At 40.0% G+C, this 15,596-nt stretch overlaps 1 protein-coding gene across 1 annotated transcript in view; it reads left to right on the top strand.

Moving 5' to 3' along the window:
• Positions 1 to 13,253: 13,253 nt before the first annotated feature.
• LOC148029819 (uncharacterized) overlaps positions 13,254 to 15,596 on the top strand; it is a 72,454-nt gene continuing 70,111 nt past the window's right edge. Inside the window, exons 1-3 of the mRNA XM_087686124.1 lie at positions 13,254 to 13,640; positions 14,179 to 14,456; positions 14,663 to 14,730. Of these exons, the coding sequence (XP_087542250.1) occupies positions 13,388 to 13,640; positions 14,179 to 14,456; positions 14,663 to 14,730 (599 nt within the window). The 5' untranslated portion in view covers positions 13,254 to 13,387. The remainder of the gene's footprint in view (positions 13,641 to 14,178; positions 14,457 to 14,662; positions 14,731 to 15,596) is intronic.

Raw genomic sequence — 15,596 nt, 5'->3', positions numbered from 1 at the left:
GTCATCCAATTGGTAAGCTTCAAATTATTGGTTAAATCTAAGGAATATTCACTTATTTCAAAAGTTCATTGATACTTTCTTCCTTTTTATGTGTTGCATTATCTCTGTGATAGTTCAATTGTGCTACTCTATTGAGATGTACACATTCCCATACGTTAGTATGCAATACCTTCAATGAATTCATTGGAAACGAAATCTCCTCCTCTTAACCATTGCAAAATTTAGCACAAGTATTGCTTTCCATTTGGATGTCATCAATGAGAACTAGGCATCTTTGTTTCTCTTAGAGAGGCTATAAGGATATTCTTGAGTTGAATCTTGATCACAAGCTACAACTCAATATCTATTCTAGCCCTTAAACTTGGAAAGATACAACATCCACCTAATCTCACAACTAGTTTCACTTTGTCAGTAATGTGGGGCCTATCAAGAACTTCTAGTGCAGACCCCCCAGTACAATACTCACAATTGGGTACAATACCAAATGTACTCTTTTGAGTCATGCTCTAGATACTTAATTTTACTCTTTTGAGTCATGCTCAAGCTACTCGACTTTAAAGTTTTGGATGCTTGAGTGACTCTCTCAAATAGTAAAACGTCATATGCCAAAATAACTATTTGTTAAAAAAGAAGATACTTGGATCCTTACATTTAGTCACTTTAAATTAAGTTCTTTTGACAACCTCATCGTGTGTAGGTTTATGGATCTATGCAACAACTATGTTAACTTGCTCTTCCCCTATTTGCATGCGCGCGCACGCGCACACACGCACACACGCGCACACGCACACGCACATGCACATGCGCGCGCACGCACACACACGCACACACACGCACACACACACACACGCACACACACGCGCACACGCACACGCACATGCACATGCGCGCGCACACGCACACGCACACGCACACACGCACACACACACACACACACACACACACCCACACACACACACACACGCACACGCACATGCACATGCGCGTGCACACACACACACACACACACACACACACACACACACACACACACACACACACACACACACACACACACACACACACACACACACACACACACACACACACACACACACACACACACACACACACACACACACACACACACACAGGTGCAAATGTCTACAGAAGGCCAAAATGGCCAATAAGACATGAGCATATAATACAACTATAATAATGTCTCGTCATAAACACAACGAAAAGGATAGTTGAAGTACGATTTGAGTAAATCAAAATGCAAAATCTTGAAATTTGAACTTAGATGGCTATGGTGAAAGCTAAAATGCAAAAGAATTAATAGAATATACCCTAAAATTTGAAATAGGGACTTGAAATGAGATGCCATCATGTCTATGCGGCGAGTGTCTACTCGTCTCAATATCTCCCTCGTAAGATGCAATACTAGGAGCATAAGCTCTATAATAGGAGGGTTGAAGTATCTCAACAGATGTCTCGTTTGTGGCAAGTAAGGCTTCCATTTGGCAATAGTGCTCGGTGCCCTAGGGGATGGGGATGTTTCATCTACTTAAGACTTTAGAAGTAGCCATAGAAGGAGAGGAAATGACTTTGGTGCTCGCCATTGTGAGTAATTCTATAAGTATCTTCTAAGAAAAGCCCTAGGTATCTCTGGTTCTCATTCTCCCTAATCTAGCGTAGTAATTTTAAGCCCCCTTGGAAGAGGTGATAGTGCCACCCTCTACTACACTGTGTGAAATTCTATATAGTGCTCCTTTGACTCTATCTCGAATATCGTTTCATCATTGTGCTCGATTGTTGCATCTAAGTCCTCTCAAAGATGCATCATTGTGCCCAATTGATGCATCCAAGTCCTCTCTGCATCAAATCTTATGATGCCAACCTTGATTACTTTGTTCAACTATGGGTAGCTAAGTGTAAGATGCAGAAAGTTCAAGCTAGAGTAAAATGGTGGAAGTGCATCTATCCTTATCCAATGCAAGCTTAGCTAGGCACACATACCAACACTAGATATCACCCTCCTTGGCTATTTGTTTGGAAGATATGAGTGCCAAGTAGGGGTATCTTTGTGTGAAATCCCCGGCTCCAGTGTAGGAATCCCCCCCCCCCAAAAAACAAATTCAATTATTTCAAAAAAATTTAACCCTCCCCCTATCATCGCCGACAGGAAGAGGGAGATGACATGGAAGATAACCACGACTGTGATCACGACAAGGAAGAAGATGAAGTCAATGCAGACAATGGTGATGATGATCCTCCCCTCCACTATTCTTTTTTCCCACCAGTAAGCTGCATGGCAATAGGCCAAACCTGGCTGCCTAGTTGGAAGGAAGGCCACCATCATGACTCCCCCATAACAGCCCTCCTTCCCCCCCAATAATAACCACCCCTCCCTATATAAACCCCCCCTTAACGAGAGCATAGCAGGTTATTTCCTTTTCTCCCCTCCCCCTGAAGTGAGGACACTACTCTCCCCCCCCCCCCCCCCTCTGCCAAACACACACACACACAGAGAGAGAGAGAGAGAGAGAGAGAGAGAGAGAGAGAGAGAGAGAGAGAGAGAGAGAGAGAGAGAGAGAGAGAGAGGGAGGGAGGGAGGGAGGGAGGGAGGGAGGAGGAGGAGGAGGAGGAGGAGGAGAAGAAGAAGAAGAAGAAGGGGAGAGAGAGAGAGAGAGAGAGAGAGAGGGAGGGAGGGAGGGAGGGAGGGAGGGAGAAGAAGAAGAAGAAGAAGAAGGAGAGAGAGAGAGAGAGAGAGAGAGAGAGAGAGAGAGAGGGAAGGTTCTAGAAGATTCCTTCTGTTCCCCTCCTTAGAGGGTGACCACATGCATTGCTCTTCTCCTCATCTCCCTATGAGTTTAACCCTCATCTCCTCGTGAGTTTAACCCCCATCGCAATCAAGAAGAGTCACCCCATCACACCATCTCTCTGACAAGAGACAGAGAGGGAGAGAGACTCATAAGCCAAAGGTATGGCCCCCAAACGGAGGGAGACACACACCAACGGTAATCCCCCATCCAACAATGGAGCCACCGGCGAGGGCATTACTACTAAGATGAATACAATGTTGGGTATGGATAATTCATATCCAAATATCTAGGTACTAATTGCCATCTCCGCTATTCATTGAGACATAGGGTATATCACTTTGGCATTCACATAAGTTCATTTTAACAAGTAACCTGAATTTATTTCTCAATAGTTAATGAACTCATAGGGAATTATGGGATGACTCTTTCTTCAACCAAAGATGACCTTGCATAGATTTATGTATATGGTGCGTTGACGTTTGCACAAAACCTTGTACCCAAATATAATCATTGCATCCTAGTGCTACACGACAAAATCAAATGTACCATTAAGGGCATATAAGGTTGCCTTGAGGGTTGTGCACATAGACGGCACATGCATGGAAAAGGTTATACGAAATAAGCATCGAGGGTACACATGTTGATCTTGCATTAAAGTCTTGTATCCATCCTATGAAGGTTTCTCATTGAGTAATGGTTAAAGAGGTATCTTGTGCTACCAAACCATGAGTTTACAACTCGCACAATAATTCAGTGACTACTTTGCATTAGAAGATAGTCTTGCATCATTACAAATTTGTCTTGCATTCTTTAGGGGAAAGGAAGATAAAGTCAATTAAAATTCTGCATAGTATCTCTCTTTGATCCCAAGGGGAAGAGCGGATATGTGATGGAAATGATATCGTGGCCTTTATTGCATTGTTTGGAAAAAGATACAATCGATTGTTGGTTGTTCATTAAACAACGCCCTAATTTTTTTTACATTTAGTTGATTATCGGATTGTGGTTTGGGTGATTATTTCAAGTGCTTGTGATTGATGCTAAATGCATGGCAGAGTTCTGTGATGACAAGTTTCCATGGGGATAAAAGAATATTTTCTGAAAGATGATATTAGAGCTGAATGCCTTGATTGTGCTTGATTCTTAATTGGATTAATTAAGGAAGGATATTTTGTGCGGGTGGATCATCTCCAAGGTCACGCCATGCTTCAACCCGAGAGGGCACTGCTAGATTCACGGGCCGAAGGTCGAGTGGTGAAAAGGCTAACCATGGAAGTTATGTCTCACTCCTAGGTCGCTTGGGGTCAGTGGAGCTCTGGACACCCCTTGCCTAGTCGGGAACGGAGTTGTAGACTGCCATGAGCCCAACGTCTAGGGCGTTGGAAGATCCTATTCTAGATAAAGGATGGAAATTATGGTGCCATGTGATTTGGATCGAGTATTTCTGTTGGACAGAAGGGATACATAATTTCTCCTGTATGGGCAGGAGACAAAGATTAACTTGAAGATAGGTTAAGGAACCTGCTTGTCAAAAGGATTGCTTGCTCTTTATTCGTGTATGTGCCATAAATTATGCAAACGAACCCCGTTCCCTAAGAGGCCTAATTAAGGAAGCCGATTTTGAATGTCACACATAAATGTAATAGGACCTAATTAGAAAACTAAAGCTATCAAGGAAAGTAGGTGGGTGGAACCCCCGACGGGTCTGTCCTACGGCAGGGTGGTCCCAAAGAAATGGGAGGCTTCTCACAAGGTTTTACCGTTGTTCGCAACCTTTAGGCAGTGCTAGGTTAGAACCCGATTCATGTAGTTTTAGGGGACCGGAATGGGACTATGCCCTACAGGCAAAGAGGTTGAGCAACGCATCCCAGAGAAATGGGAGGCTTCTCACAAGGTTTTGTTTGACCTTTAGACAGTGCTAGGTTAGAACCTGATTCATGCTATTTTAGGGGATTGGAATGGGACTATGCCCTACGTGCAGAGAGGTTAAGCAATGCATCCCTCTCGTTTCCCATTCTCTTTGAACCAAGTGCGGCGTGGATCTACTTCGACTTGGGTATCTCTGCATAAAGTAGGATGTCCAGAACCTAACACTAGAATGCTGTCAGGAGACCTTGATCCCTAGGAACCCAGATTTTAGGTTGATCCTAGTGGGTTCGTGGTGCACAGATCGGGCGCAGTGAGCGTCGAAAGGTCCCCAAGAACAAAAGAACTCTACTTTTGCACCAAAAACAAGGAAGAAAGCTTGCACGACATGAAGCAAGAGACTAATTGGATACAATTTTTCCCCATGCCTTGTGTGAGCGCTCCACAAAGCATGTATTTTATATATTATTCATCTTCAAGCTCAAAAAATAGCCCAATTTACAATTAGCACGCTTTAGCTTTTGTGTTAGCTTTTGTACCACTAAAGAATTAAAGCTATTGGGCGCCCAAGGAGTCAAGCAGTATCCAAATACAATGTCCTAAATCGTGCGTCCATGCGCATACAAAAGTAATAAATAAATATCAAGCGCTTTAATAAATAAGAGCATCAAAATATTGGCACTATGCCTAAGATGCGCGCCCATCAAAAATTGATAATAATTTGAATACACACTATCCTCCAATGCTTCCCAATGCGACCGCTGCTTGCTCTACACATCAACTGAAGCATTCACAGTTGTTAGAAAAATAATACAATTAAACTAACAAAAGTGAATACCTAGCAGTCTTCAGCTGCAGAATAAATAAATTGGTTAGAACTCAATCCTAACCTTAATTTATTACGAGGGCGCACTCTAAACTCATAAACGTTTATTAATTTAAATATGTATTTTGCGAAATCACCTGCTATGGAATCACCCACTTACACATTAAATTAACAAGACGCCCGAAAAGGATAGGCATCCCCATCAACTTTTCACACAAAGAATCCACCTTGTGTATGAGACTCGGTAATAAAATTTTACGGAATCCATCGCAAAACCTTATGGAATCTACTGTGGAATATAGAGTTCTTTTGTTCTTGGGGACCTTCCGACGCTCACTACGCGCGCATACAACGTTCGATCTGTGCACCAGTGGTATTAGAGTGAAGCTGAGATCGAGAGCTTCCAATCGCTTAACATCTCGCGCGAAGGCGGAGCTCCTGGAACGATTGAGCTCTACAGTCAGTCTCGTGGCAAATGGTCGATACCAGCGTGTTCCTGGCAGCCAAGAACCCCCCTGCTGTACACTCAAATCGCAAGGGACCGGTCTTTGGAGAGGCGGAGGACCACGCGGAAATATCATACATCAAGTCGTTGGTTTCTTCTCAATAGATAAGCAAATTTCCACCATAGCTATTAAAGCTTCAAAGTCAAGCTTAGAAAGCTTAAAGAGAAGCTTTTAAAAAAGCTTCAAGTCTCGTTTTTATCTATCGGCAGGCGGCAGTATGTACTGCACGTCGCCGAAACAGACGTCAATATACTCTTGTCCTCAAAAGTCACGATTAATAAAAACAAAACTAAAGGCTATAAGCCCCAAAGGTCCTAAAGTTCCTAAGCTTCAATCTCAATCAACTACCATAGAGGTAGTTCCTATTCGACAATACACGAACCTACTTACAACTCTCTGGAAGCCCCTGTTCACACCTGTGAATTGACAGAACCAAATTCCAGCGAACAATCGACAACACGCAGTCTATACGCAAAATTATTTTCTTGGAAGACGACTGTGATATCAAATTTCGCAATCGTAAAGGAGAAATACCACAAAAGCCAAACTATATATATATAAGCCTTGTAAACCCGCCTTTGAGCTAATGATGCCAGGAGGCATATTCCACGGTGGATTCCGTGAGGTTTTGCGGTGGATTCCGTAAAATTTTATTACCGAGGCTCATACACAAGGTGGATTCTTTGTGCGAAAAGTCGATGGGGACGCCTATCCTTTTTGGACGTCTTGTTAATTTAATGTGTAAGTGGGTGATTCCATAGCGGGTGATTTTGCAAAATACATATTTAAATTAATAAACGTTTATGAGTTTAGAGTGTGCACTTGTAATAAATTAAGGTTAGGATTGAGTTCTAACCGATTTATTTATTTTGTAGCTGAAGACTGCTAGGTATTCACTTTTGCCAGTTTAATTGTATTATTTTTCTAACAATTGTGAATGCTTCAGTTGATGTGTAGAGCAAGCAGCGGTGGCATTGGGAAGCATTGGAGGATAGCGTGTATTCAAATTATTATCAATTTTTGATGGGCGCGCATCTTAGGCATGGCGCCAATATTTTGGTGTGCTTATTTATTAAAGCACTTGATATTTATTTATTACTTTTGTATGCACATGGACGTACGATTTAAATATTTGTATTGGACATTGTATTTGGGTACCGCATGACTCCTTGGGCGCCCAATAGCTTTAATTCTTTAGTGGCACAAAAGTAAACACAAAAGCTAAAGCGTGCTATTTGTAAATTGGGCTATTTTTTTAGCTTGAAGATGAATAATATATAAAATACATGCTTTGTGGAGTGCTCACACAAGGCATGGGGGGGAATCGTACCTAATTAGTCTCTTGCTTCATGTCGTGCAAGATTTCTTCCTTGTTTTTGGTGCAAAAGTAGAGTTCTTTTGTTCTTGGGGACCTTCCGACGCTCACTACACAAGCATATGGCGTCCGATCCGTGCACCAGTGGTTGAAGATGAATAATATATAAAATATATGCTTTGTGGAGCGCTCACACAAGGCATGGGAAAATTGTACCCAATTAGTCTATTGCTTCATGTCGTGCAAGCTTTCTTCCTTGTTTTTGGTGCAAAAGTAGAGTTCTTTTGTTCTTGGGGACCTTCGAACGCTCACTACGCGCGCATACGGCGTCCGATCTGTGCACCAGGGATATCAAAGCGAAGCTGAGATCGAGAGCTTCCAATTACTTACCATCTCGCATGAAGGTGGAGCTCTTGGAACAATCGAGCTCTACAATCAGTCTCGTGGCAAACAATCAATACCAGCGTGTTCCTGGCAGTCAAGAACCCCCTGCTGTACACTCAGATCGCGAGGGACTGGCCTCTGCAGGCGGAGGACCACGCGGAAAGATCCTACATCAAGTCGTTGGTTTCTTCTCAATAGATAAGAAAATTTCCACCATAGCTGTTAAAGCTTCAAAGTCAAGCTTAGAAAGCTTAAAGAGAAGCTTTTAAAAAAAGCTTCAAGCCTCGTTTTTATCTGTCGGCGGCGATAGTATGTATTGCACGTCGCCAAAATGGACGTCAACATACTCTTGTCCTCAAAAGTCACGATTAATTTAAAAAAACTAAGGGCTATAATCCCCAACGGTCCTAAAGTTCCTAAACTTCAATCTCAATCAACTACCATAGAGGCAATTCCTATTCGACAATACACGAACCTACTTACAACTCTCTGGAAGCCCCTGTTCACACCTGTGAATTGACTGAACCAAATTCCAGCGAACAATCGGCAACATGCAGTCTATACGCAAAATTATTTTCTTGGAAGATGACTGTGATATCGAATTTCGCAATCGTAAAGGAGAAATATCACAAAAGCCAAACTAATATATATATATATATATATATATATATATATATATATATATATATATATATATATATATATATATAAGCCTTGTAAACCGGCCTTTGAGCTACGCTCATCCCGCTAACAAGGTTTTGAGTGTGTGAGGTCTTTTGGAATTTTGCAGGATGTCTGATCAAACCATGGAAGATTTTATGGCTGAAGGTGACATACCCAAACCAACAATGGAGCAAAAACTGGATTTGATTATGATGTAGCTTCAAGAGGAATAAAGAGCACGACAAACTTTGCAAGCTCAATTGGCCAATCTGCAACAATCTACTGCCAACCAAGATGGATCGCAACCTGAAGATCTTATACGACGTACGATCGATGCAACACTTGAAGCCCAATCTATTCAAAAAGAAACAAAGATAAGTAAAAGAAACTTCAAATTTCGTACTTTCAATGGATCACGCGATGGAAAGACTGTACTTGCTTTTATCAGTCAATTTGATGATTATTTCCATGAAGAATCATATGCTGAGAAAGACAAAATTAAATGTGTCACTAACTATCTAGTTGACTGAGCATCCTTATGGTGGATTGTTGTCCGCAAAAGCGTTGATTGTCCCACTACTTGGGAGACTTTTCAAAAGAAATTTTTGTAGAATTTCCTTCCACCCCAATTCCACGAAAAAGCAATCAAACAATGGGATCTTCTACAACAAAGGGATCGCAAACCTATTTCACAATATACTGAGCGTTTCTGGAATGCTTTATTGCAACTACGAATGCTCGAAGATGTACTTGAAGCAACTCATAAGCGTAAGTTTATGTCTGGCTTACTTGGACATTTTTATGCGGAGGTCAATATGTTCAAGCCAATAACCCTTGAAGATGCAATTTCCTTGGCCCATGACACTGAATACAAAATTCGCAGACGAGATAAGCGACCATAACAATTTCAAACTAATGGTAATTTTGGTTCCAAATAGTTCAATTCAAATTTTCGAAGATTCAATCAAAGTCGTGTTCTTTCATCTTCATTCCATAAATCTTGGACACGACCACTTGCCTTGCCATCAAACACAAATCCAAACCCTAAGCCATCTCTTCAGTCCAATCCCAACATTCCTAAACTTCCTGCCATTACCAATAATGTATCCAAAGCAAAACCCATAGTTTGTTACAAATGTCATCAACCTGGACATCTAACAGCCAATTGTCAATCTAAAAAGCCATTTGTTCATATCAATTATTTGGGAGCAATAGAAGATGAAGAACGTGAAGAGATGCCGGATTTTAGGGAAGATGATGACGACATTGGTACTACTTCTGATACTTTGCCAGGTATGCCAACTCCCCATTCCTTATTAACAATGAAATGTTTTGTGCATGGTAAAGAAAAGACTATTTTACATTATGATGGGAGCATACATGACTTTATTTCTGCAAAATTGGTTAAAGAATTGAATTTACATATTGTTTCTACCATTATCGCACCAAGGCTGCATTCCTAGGTATGAGATATAGTGGAACACAGGAGGTGCATAATTTAGAAATTAAAATTGGTGATTATACTGAACAAAGAAATTTCTTAGTTGTACCTTTGCAGTCTAGTGACATTATCTTAGGAATGCCTTGGCGACATCAATACAATCCTGATATAGATTATTCTACGCATTCAATAAAAATCCATTCTCAAGGAAAACAAATCACACTGGAAGGTATGTACACTTCCAATAATTCTCCATTGCTTATTGATACTTAGGCTAAACGTGCATTACGTAAAAGTAGCAAATCCTATTTAATATGGGTGAATGAAATTAAAGCTAAAGAAAATCAGATGCATCGTAGGCATGCACATTTTCTTTCCCAATTCCAAGATTGTTTTGCTGCTGATTTACCACCTGGATTACCACCTATACGTGCTGAAGATCATAAGATAAATTTAATTCCTGGATCACAACCACCACGTAAAGCACCATATAGTTATAACCAAATTGAACAGAAAGAAATTCAAAACCAAATAGACGAATTGCTAACCCGAGGATTAATTAGACCTAGTAGTTCTCCATTTTGTGCACTTGTCTTATTAGTGAAGAAGAAAAACAATACCTATCGCATGTGCATTGATTATCGTGCCCTAAATAAAATTACTGTTAAGAATAGATATCCAATTCCTAGGGTAGATGATCTTATGGACAAGCTACAAGGATCTTCCATATTCAGCAAGATAGATCTTAAATCTGGATATCATCAAGTAAGATTGGACAAATCTGATATATTCAAAACTACATTTAGAACACAATTTGGACACTATGAATTTTTGGTTATGCCTTTCGGTTTAACTAATGCACTAGCCACATTCAGTCGTATGATGAATCACATATTTTTGAAACATCAGCATTGTGTCATTGTTTTCTTTGATGACATATTAGTTTTTAGTAAAAATGAGAATGAGCATTATGAACATTTGTCTTTAGTTTTTAAATTATTAAAAGACAATCAATTATATGCTAATCCAGAAAAGTGTGAATATTTCCAAACAGAAATTGAATATTTAAGACATATTATTTCATCAGAAGGTATTAAAGTCGACCCTAAAAAAATAGAAGCAATCTTAAATTGGCCGATACCCAAAAATGTGCATGAATTACGTTCTTTCCTAGGTCTTGCTAGCTTTTACATAAAATTTGTGAGGAATTTCTCATTACTTGCATTACCTTTGACAAAACTATTAAAGAAAGGTATCATGTATAATTGGTCTGACAATCAATAAAAGTCATTTGATTTGTTGAAATGTGCTTTAACTCATGCTCCTGTATTACAATTATCTGACTTCAATAGACCATTTTTCTTAGTAGTTACTGACACCAGTGGATCTGGAATAGGAGCAGTCCTTATGCAAGATTCTCATCCCATAGCCTACTCTAGCTGCAAACTCAAACCAACTGAACTTAAGTATTCTACCTATGACAAGGAATTGCTAGCTGTAGTATAAGCCTTGCGTCAATGGAAACATTATTTAATGGGATTTGAATTCATGATCAAAACTGACCAACAAAGCATTAGACATCTCCTTAGTCAACCACAAATATCTGACCGGCACATTAAATGGGCTACTTTTATTCAAAGTTTTCATCCCTTTATACAATATCAACCTGGAAAAGAGAATGTTGTTGCTGATGCTTTGAGTAGAAGACCGACAATTCATAATATTTCGGTGATATCATTTGATTCCCTTATCCCTATGAAAGATACTTATCACCAAGATCCTACTTTTCAAGCTGATTGGAATAAACTAGTTGCAAATAATTGGATTTTTATTGATTCATTGTCTTACACTAATGGATTTATGTTTTATGAAAAAATATTATGTGTGATTGTTCCATTTCGATTATTTGTTTTGTATGAAATTCATTGTCCCCCATACCAAGGTCATAGAGGAATTATATTTACTTTGTGTACACTGATTGAAGATTTTTATTGGCCACACATGGACACTGATGTATCTAATTATGTATCTGAATGCCTAATTTGTCAAAGAGTTAAAAGATACCATGGTAAACAATATGGTTTACTAATGCCCTTATCCATTCCATCACGACCATGGGAACAGATTTCAATGGATTTTATCACTAGTTTACTTAATACTAAAGCTAATCATGATATGATTTGGACTATTGTAGATAGGTTTAGCAAACAAGCATATTTTATTCCATGCAAGAAAACTTTAACTGCATCTCAAGTTGCTCAATTGTTCTTGAAAACTATTTTCACTAGCCATGGTTTACTAAAAGTTATTATTTCTGATCGTGAATCTAGATTCTGCAATAATTTTTGGATTACTTTGTTTGCTAACTTAGGAACAAAGAATCCACCTTGTGTATGAGCCGCGGTAATAAAATTTTACGGAATCCACCGCAAAACCTCACGGAATCCACAGTGGAATATGCCTCCTGGCATCAGTTCGATCTCGTAAACGTTCGGTCGTGAACGTTCCATTGCAAGGTGACGAACTTGGAAAACCCTAAGCAAAAAACCTAGAAATATTCCATGGGAGTGCCGGGCAGTGACACTTAGATTCCTTTCTCGATAGGCTGCTAAAACATGCTTAGTGTCTGTGTGACTAATATATCTAAAAGCAAAAGTTTGGTGCACTGTTCTTGGAATTGCGCATGTGTTCATGGTCTCTGACGTGCACTTAGCACTCCAAAACCATATACTAGCCTACTCCTTGTCATGGAGAACTATGGCCCTTTTAAGGTCATACCCAAATATACATATAATCTATCAATTTGAATGGGTTCTCAACAAAAGATAAGCTAGTGTTTTGATTTGGACACCAAGCTTATACAATGTTAGATACCATGACCTCCTGGGGTTCATTGAGAGATTTCTATCTACATTGAAGATCCAGGGCATCAAGATGTTGGTATAGGTGCTTTGAAGAGTTGGATATAAGCACAGTGTCATCTATGTAAAACAAGACGAGGATCAATACTCCTGCAACGCTCAAACCAAAGCCTCCCAATTTACTTATATAATTTGCTATCTCATCAAATACAAAGCAACACACTTGAAGTCTTGTAATATTTGTAGTGAACATTGACAATCCTATCCAGGCTCAAGTAACATGGACTTCCATGATTCACATAGGTGGAATTGATGTATGCATGTCAGGGCTTCATTACCTTGGACTAGCAATCGTATAAGAAAGCCATTGATAAAAATAACAAGGGTGCATGAGTGTGTAGAGTAGCATTGCCCTTTTGTTTTTTTTTAATTCACCGAGTTATTGAAAGGTTTCCCACAATTAACTCGAGTTAATGGGAAGGTCAAAGTCAACCTCTTATCTCGAATTAACCGGAGTCAATTTATTCAGAGAAGATTCACGGTGCCACCTTACCATTGCTATAACATATATGATATGGCCTAAGGGTGAATGAAAAATACATTCAGGGGAAGGAGGGTGTCTTTTGCGATCCATTTGAACTCTGTTGTGTTCACGAGCCCACATAAATAACCAGATGCGCCACCTTCAGCTCAAACAACTGTTCTTCCATCACCACGTTTCATGGCGGGTGCTGTGCAGCCTCCTTTTGCTCCAGCGAGCCATTTGTCTACTCTCTCAGCCCGGCCGTCAAGGGTTGAGTCTACCTCCTTGCCTTCAAGCTCTCATCCTCAGGAGACAGCGTTTTGTTGGCCATCTTCCCGAGGATATCCCAGAGCGGATGCCGGACTGCTATCTTTTCCCCGCCAGCATACAGCACGCCCCTCTTTCCACTCAACTGTGCGCCCTAGCAACATCCAGCTCCAAACAGCACATGGTGCGTGCCTTCATTGCGCAATAGCTGGTTTTTCAACATTCCCTTTTCGTAATGGTTGTTGAAATAGCACTCCAGACAGCGTTGTTTAATTGATAAAGCAGCTAGTCTCAAAATTAGTCCTAGACACAGTAACAAGCAATGTTAGTTGTTGTGTCTCACGGACAATTGGTCTTCTGTTCGATTGAATTTATGGACAACTGTCTTGGTTGATTAAAGGTAGGGTTCATAGGATCTAATCGTAGAAACAAGAATAAAGATCAAGGATGCAGATGAGAGAGTCTTTGTTCTGTTGTCGAAACATAAAATATCAGAAAAAATTTCAAAATCTAAAGATTATCACCATGTCAGCCTGAGTCCTTGTTATCTGTTATTGAAATCTGAAGATGAGTAAAGGTCATCGCACTGTCCAGTTTTCCTCTTGACACCAATTTGCAGCAGTTAGAACAAAGAATCTAGCAACATACCACACATAAGAGAAAATCGGAAGTACATGAAGCTTGGGCTTTGCTTTGACTTTAATCTAATTTTTGAACTTCAGACAGGTTGCTGTCTCATGCCTCTCTTGAAACTGTTGACCACATCATCTCGGAGATTACTGAGCTTCCCCATGGCCTAGATGCCAAGCTGCTGCCAAAGCATGTAGCAATTATCATGGATGGGAATTCGAGATGGGCAGAGAGAAGAGGGATGTCCCGGTATGAAGGGCATCAGGCAGGGGCCACTGCTGCAAAAGAAATAGTTCGGCTGTCATGTGCATGGGGCATTGAAGCTCTTACCATGTTTGCTTTTTCAGTTGAGAACTGGAATCGTTCAAAGGTTCAATCTTTCTATCAATTTTCAAAACAGTTCTATTTTGTTGTGTATGCTTCAAACATCGCTCCTGCATGTGATGATTTTTTGGAATGGGTGATTAGGGTAATGCTCTAATTTCCAAAATTTACACGATCTTGCATTTTCAGTGCACTGCACAATTCTTCACAATACATTGAATCTGATTTTTGACATGTCTGCCACTTTGTTAGGTTGAAGTGTCATTTCTGATGCAGTTGTTTCAAAAAGTGTTTGAAGAGGAGCTTGAAGATCTTGTGAAGTGAGTGGAATCATCTCAAACTAATTCTGATATAGTTGTGTAGCGTGCATTTACAATGCTGCTTGAAACCAGATCTGTTGATGCGAAATCTTTTGTGTCAGCCATGTTAACATGAGGAGAGCATTTGACTTTATGTCTAGAAGGAAGTTGAGTTGCTGCAAATAATTTGACTCAGATTTTACTCATTGAAATGTAAGAAAAATTTAATGTGATACCCGAAAGAATGCTTGTAAAGTGTCTGCAGAACTTGCAGATTTCCATACATTTGTGATCCGGGGATTGGTGTGCCTTAGACATAGGGGACCAAATCTATTGCAAAAAGGTAGTGGCATCATCCTTATAACCTATAACAGTGCAAGTGTGGGGAAGAACGTGAGAATGACAATACTTTGAACTTAAACCAACTTGATCAATTATCACCAACCAACTTGATCAATTATCACCATGAAAATGTGTGTGAGAGAGAGAGAGAGAGAGAGAGAGAGAGAGATGGCACCGTGTTGTTGATAAGGGAATTGGCCCCTTTCCCTTTTACGGGGATTTATTGAAATAAGCCACAGGCACCAAGTACATGAATCATATATAAAGGGTTGATTTGTTGCAATTCGGAAAATTAAGGTTTTAAAACTGTAATTCCTTTTTACTCCAAGTTGCAAGCTGATTTTTTTCTTTAGTGCTTGGACTAGATCAAGCTAAGTAGAAAGTGCTTCTTGGATGAGTGATAGATAGGAGAGTACAAAGCATGTGGCTGAACTTTCAGTATGAGAGCTTTTTGGAAATGAAGAGAGAGACGTCCAATATATAAATGTGGGATTTGGGTGCTTAAAAGTGAAAAGTAAAGGTTACAAATGACAAGTGTTTGCTTG

Source organism: Lygodium microphyllum, chromosome 10, assembly GCF_053477565.2.
Source record: "Lygodium microphyllum isolate KBCC chromosome 10, Lygodium_microphyllum_v1.1.10, whole genome shotgun sequence".
Classification (NCBI taxonomy): domain Eukaryota; kingdom Viridiplantae; phylum Streptophyta; class Polypodiopsida; order Schizaeales; family Lygodiaceae; genus Lygodium; species Lygodium microphyllum.
Note: the sequence above shows the minus strand (reverse complement) of the source record. Positions and strands in the feature narration are given on the sequence as shown.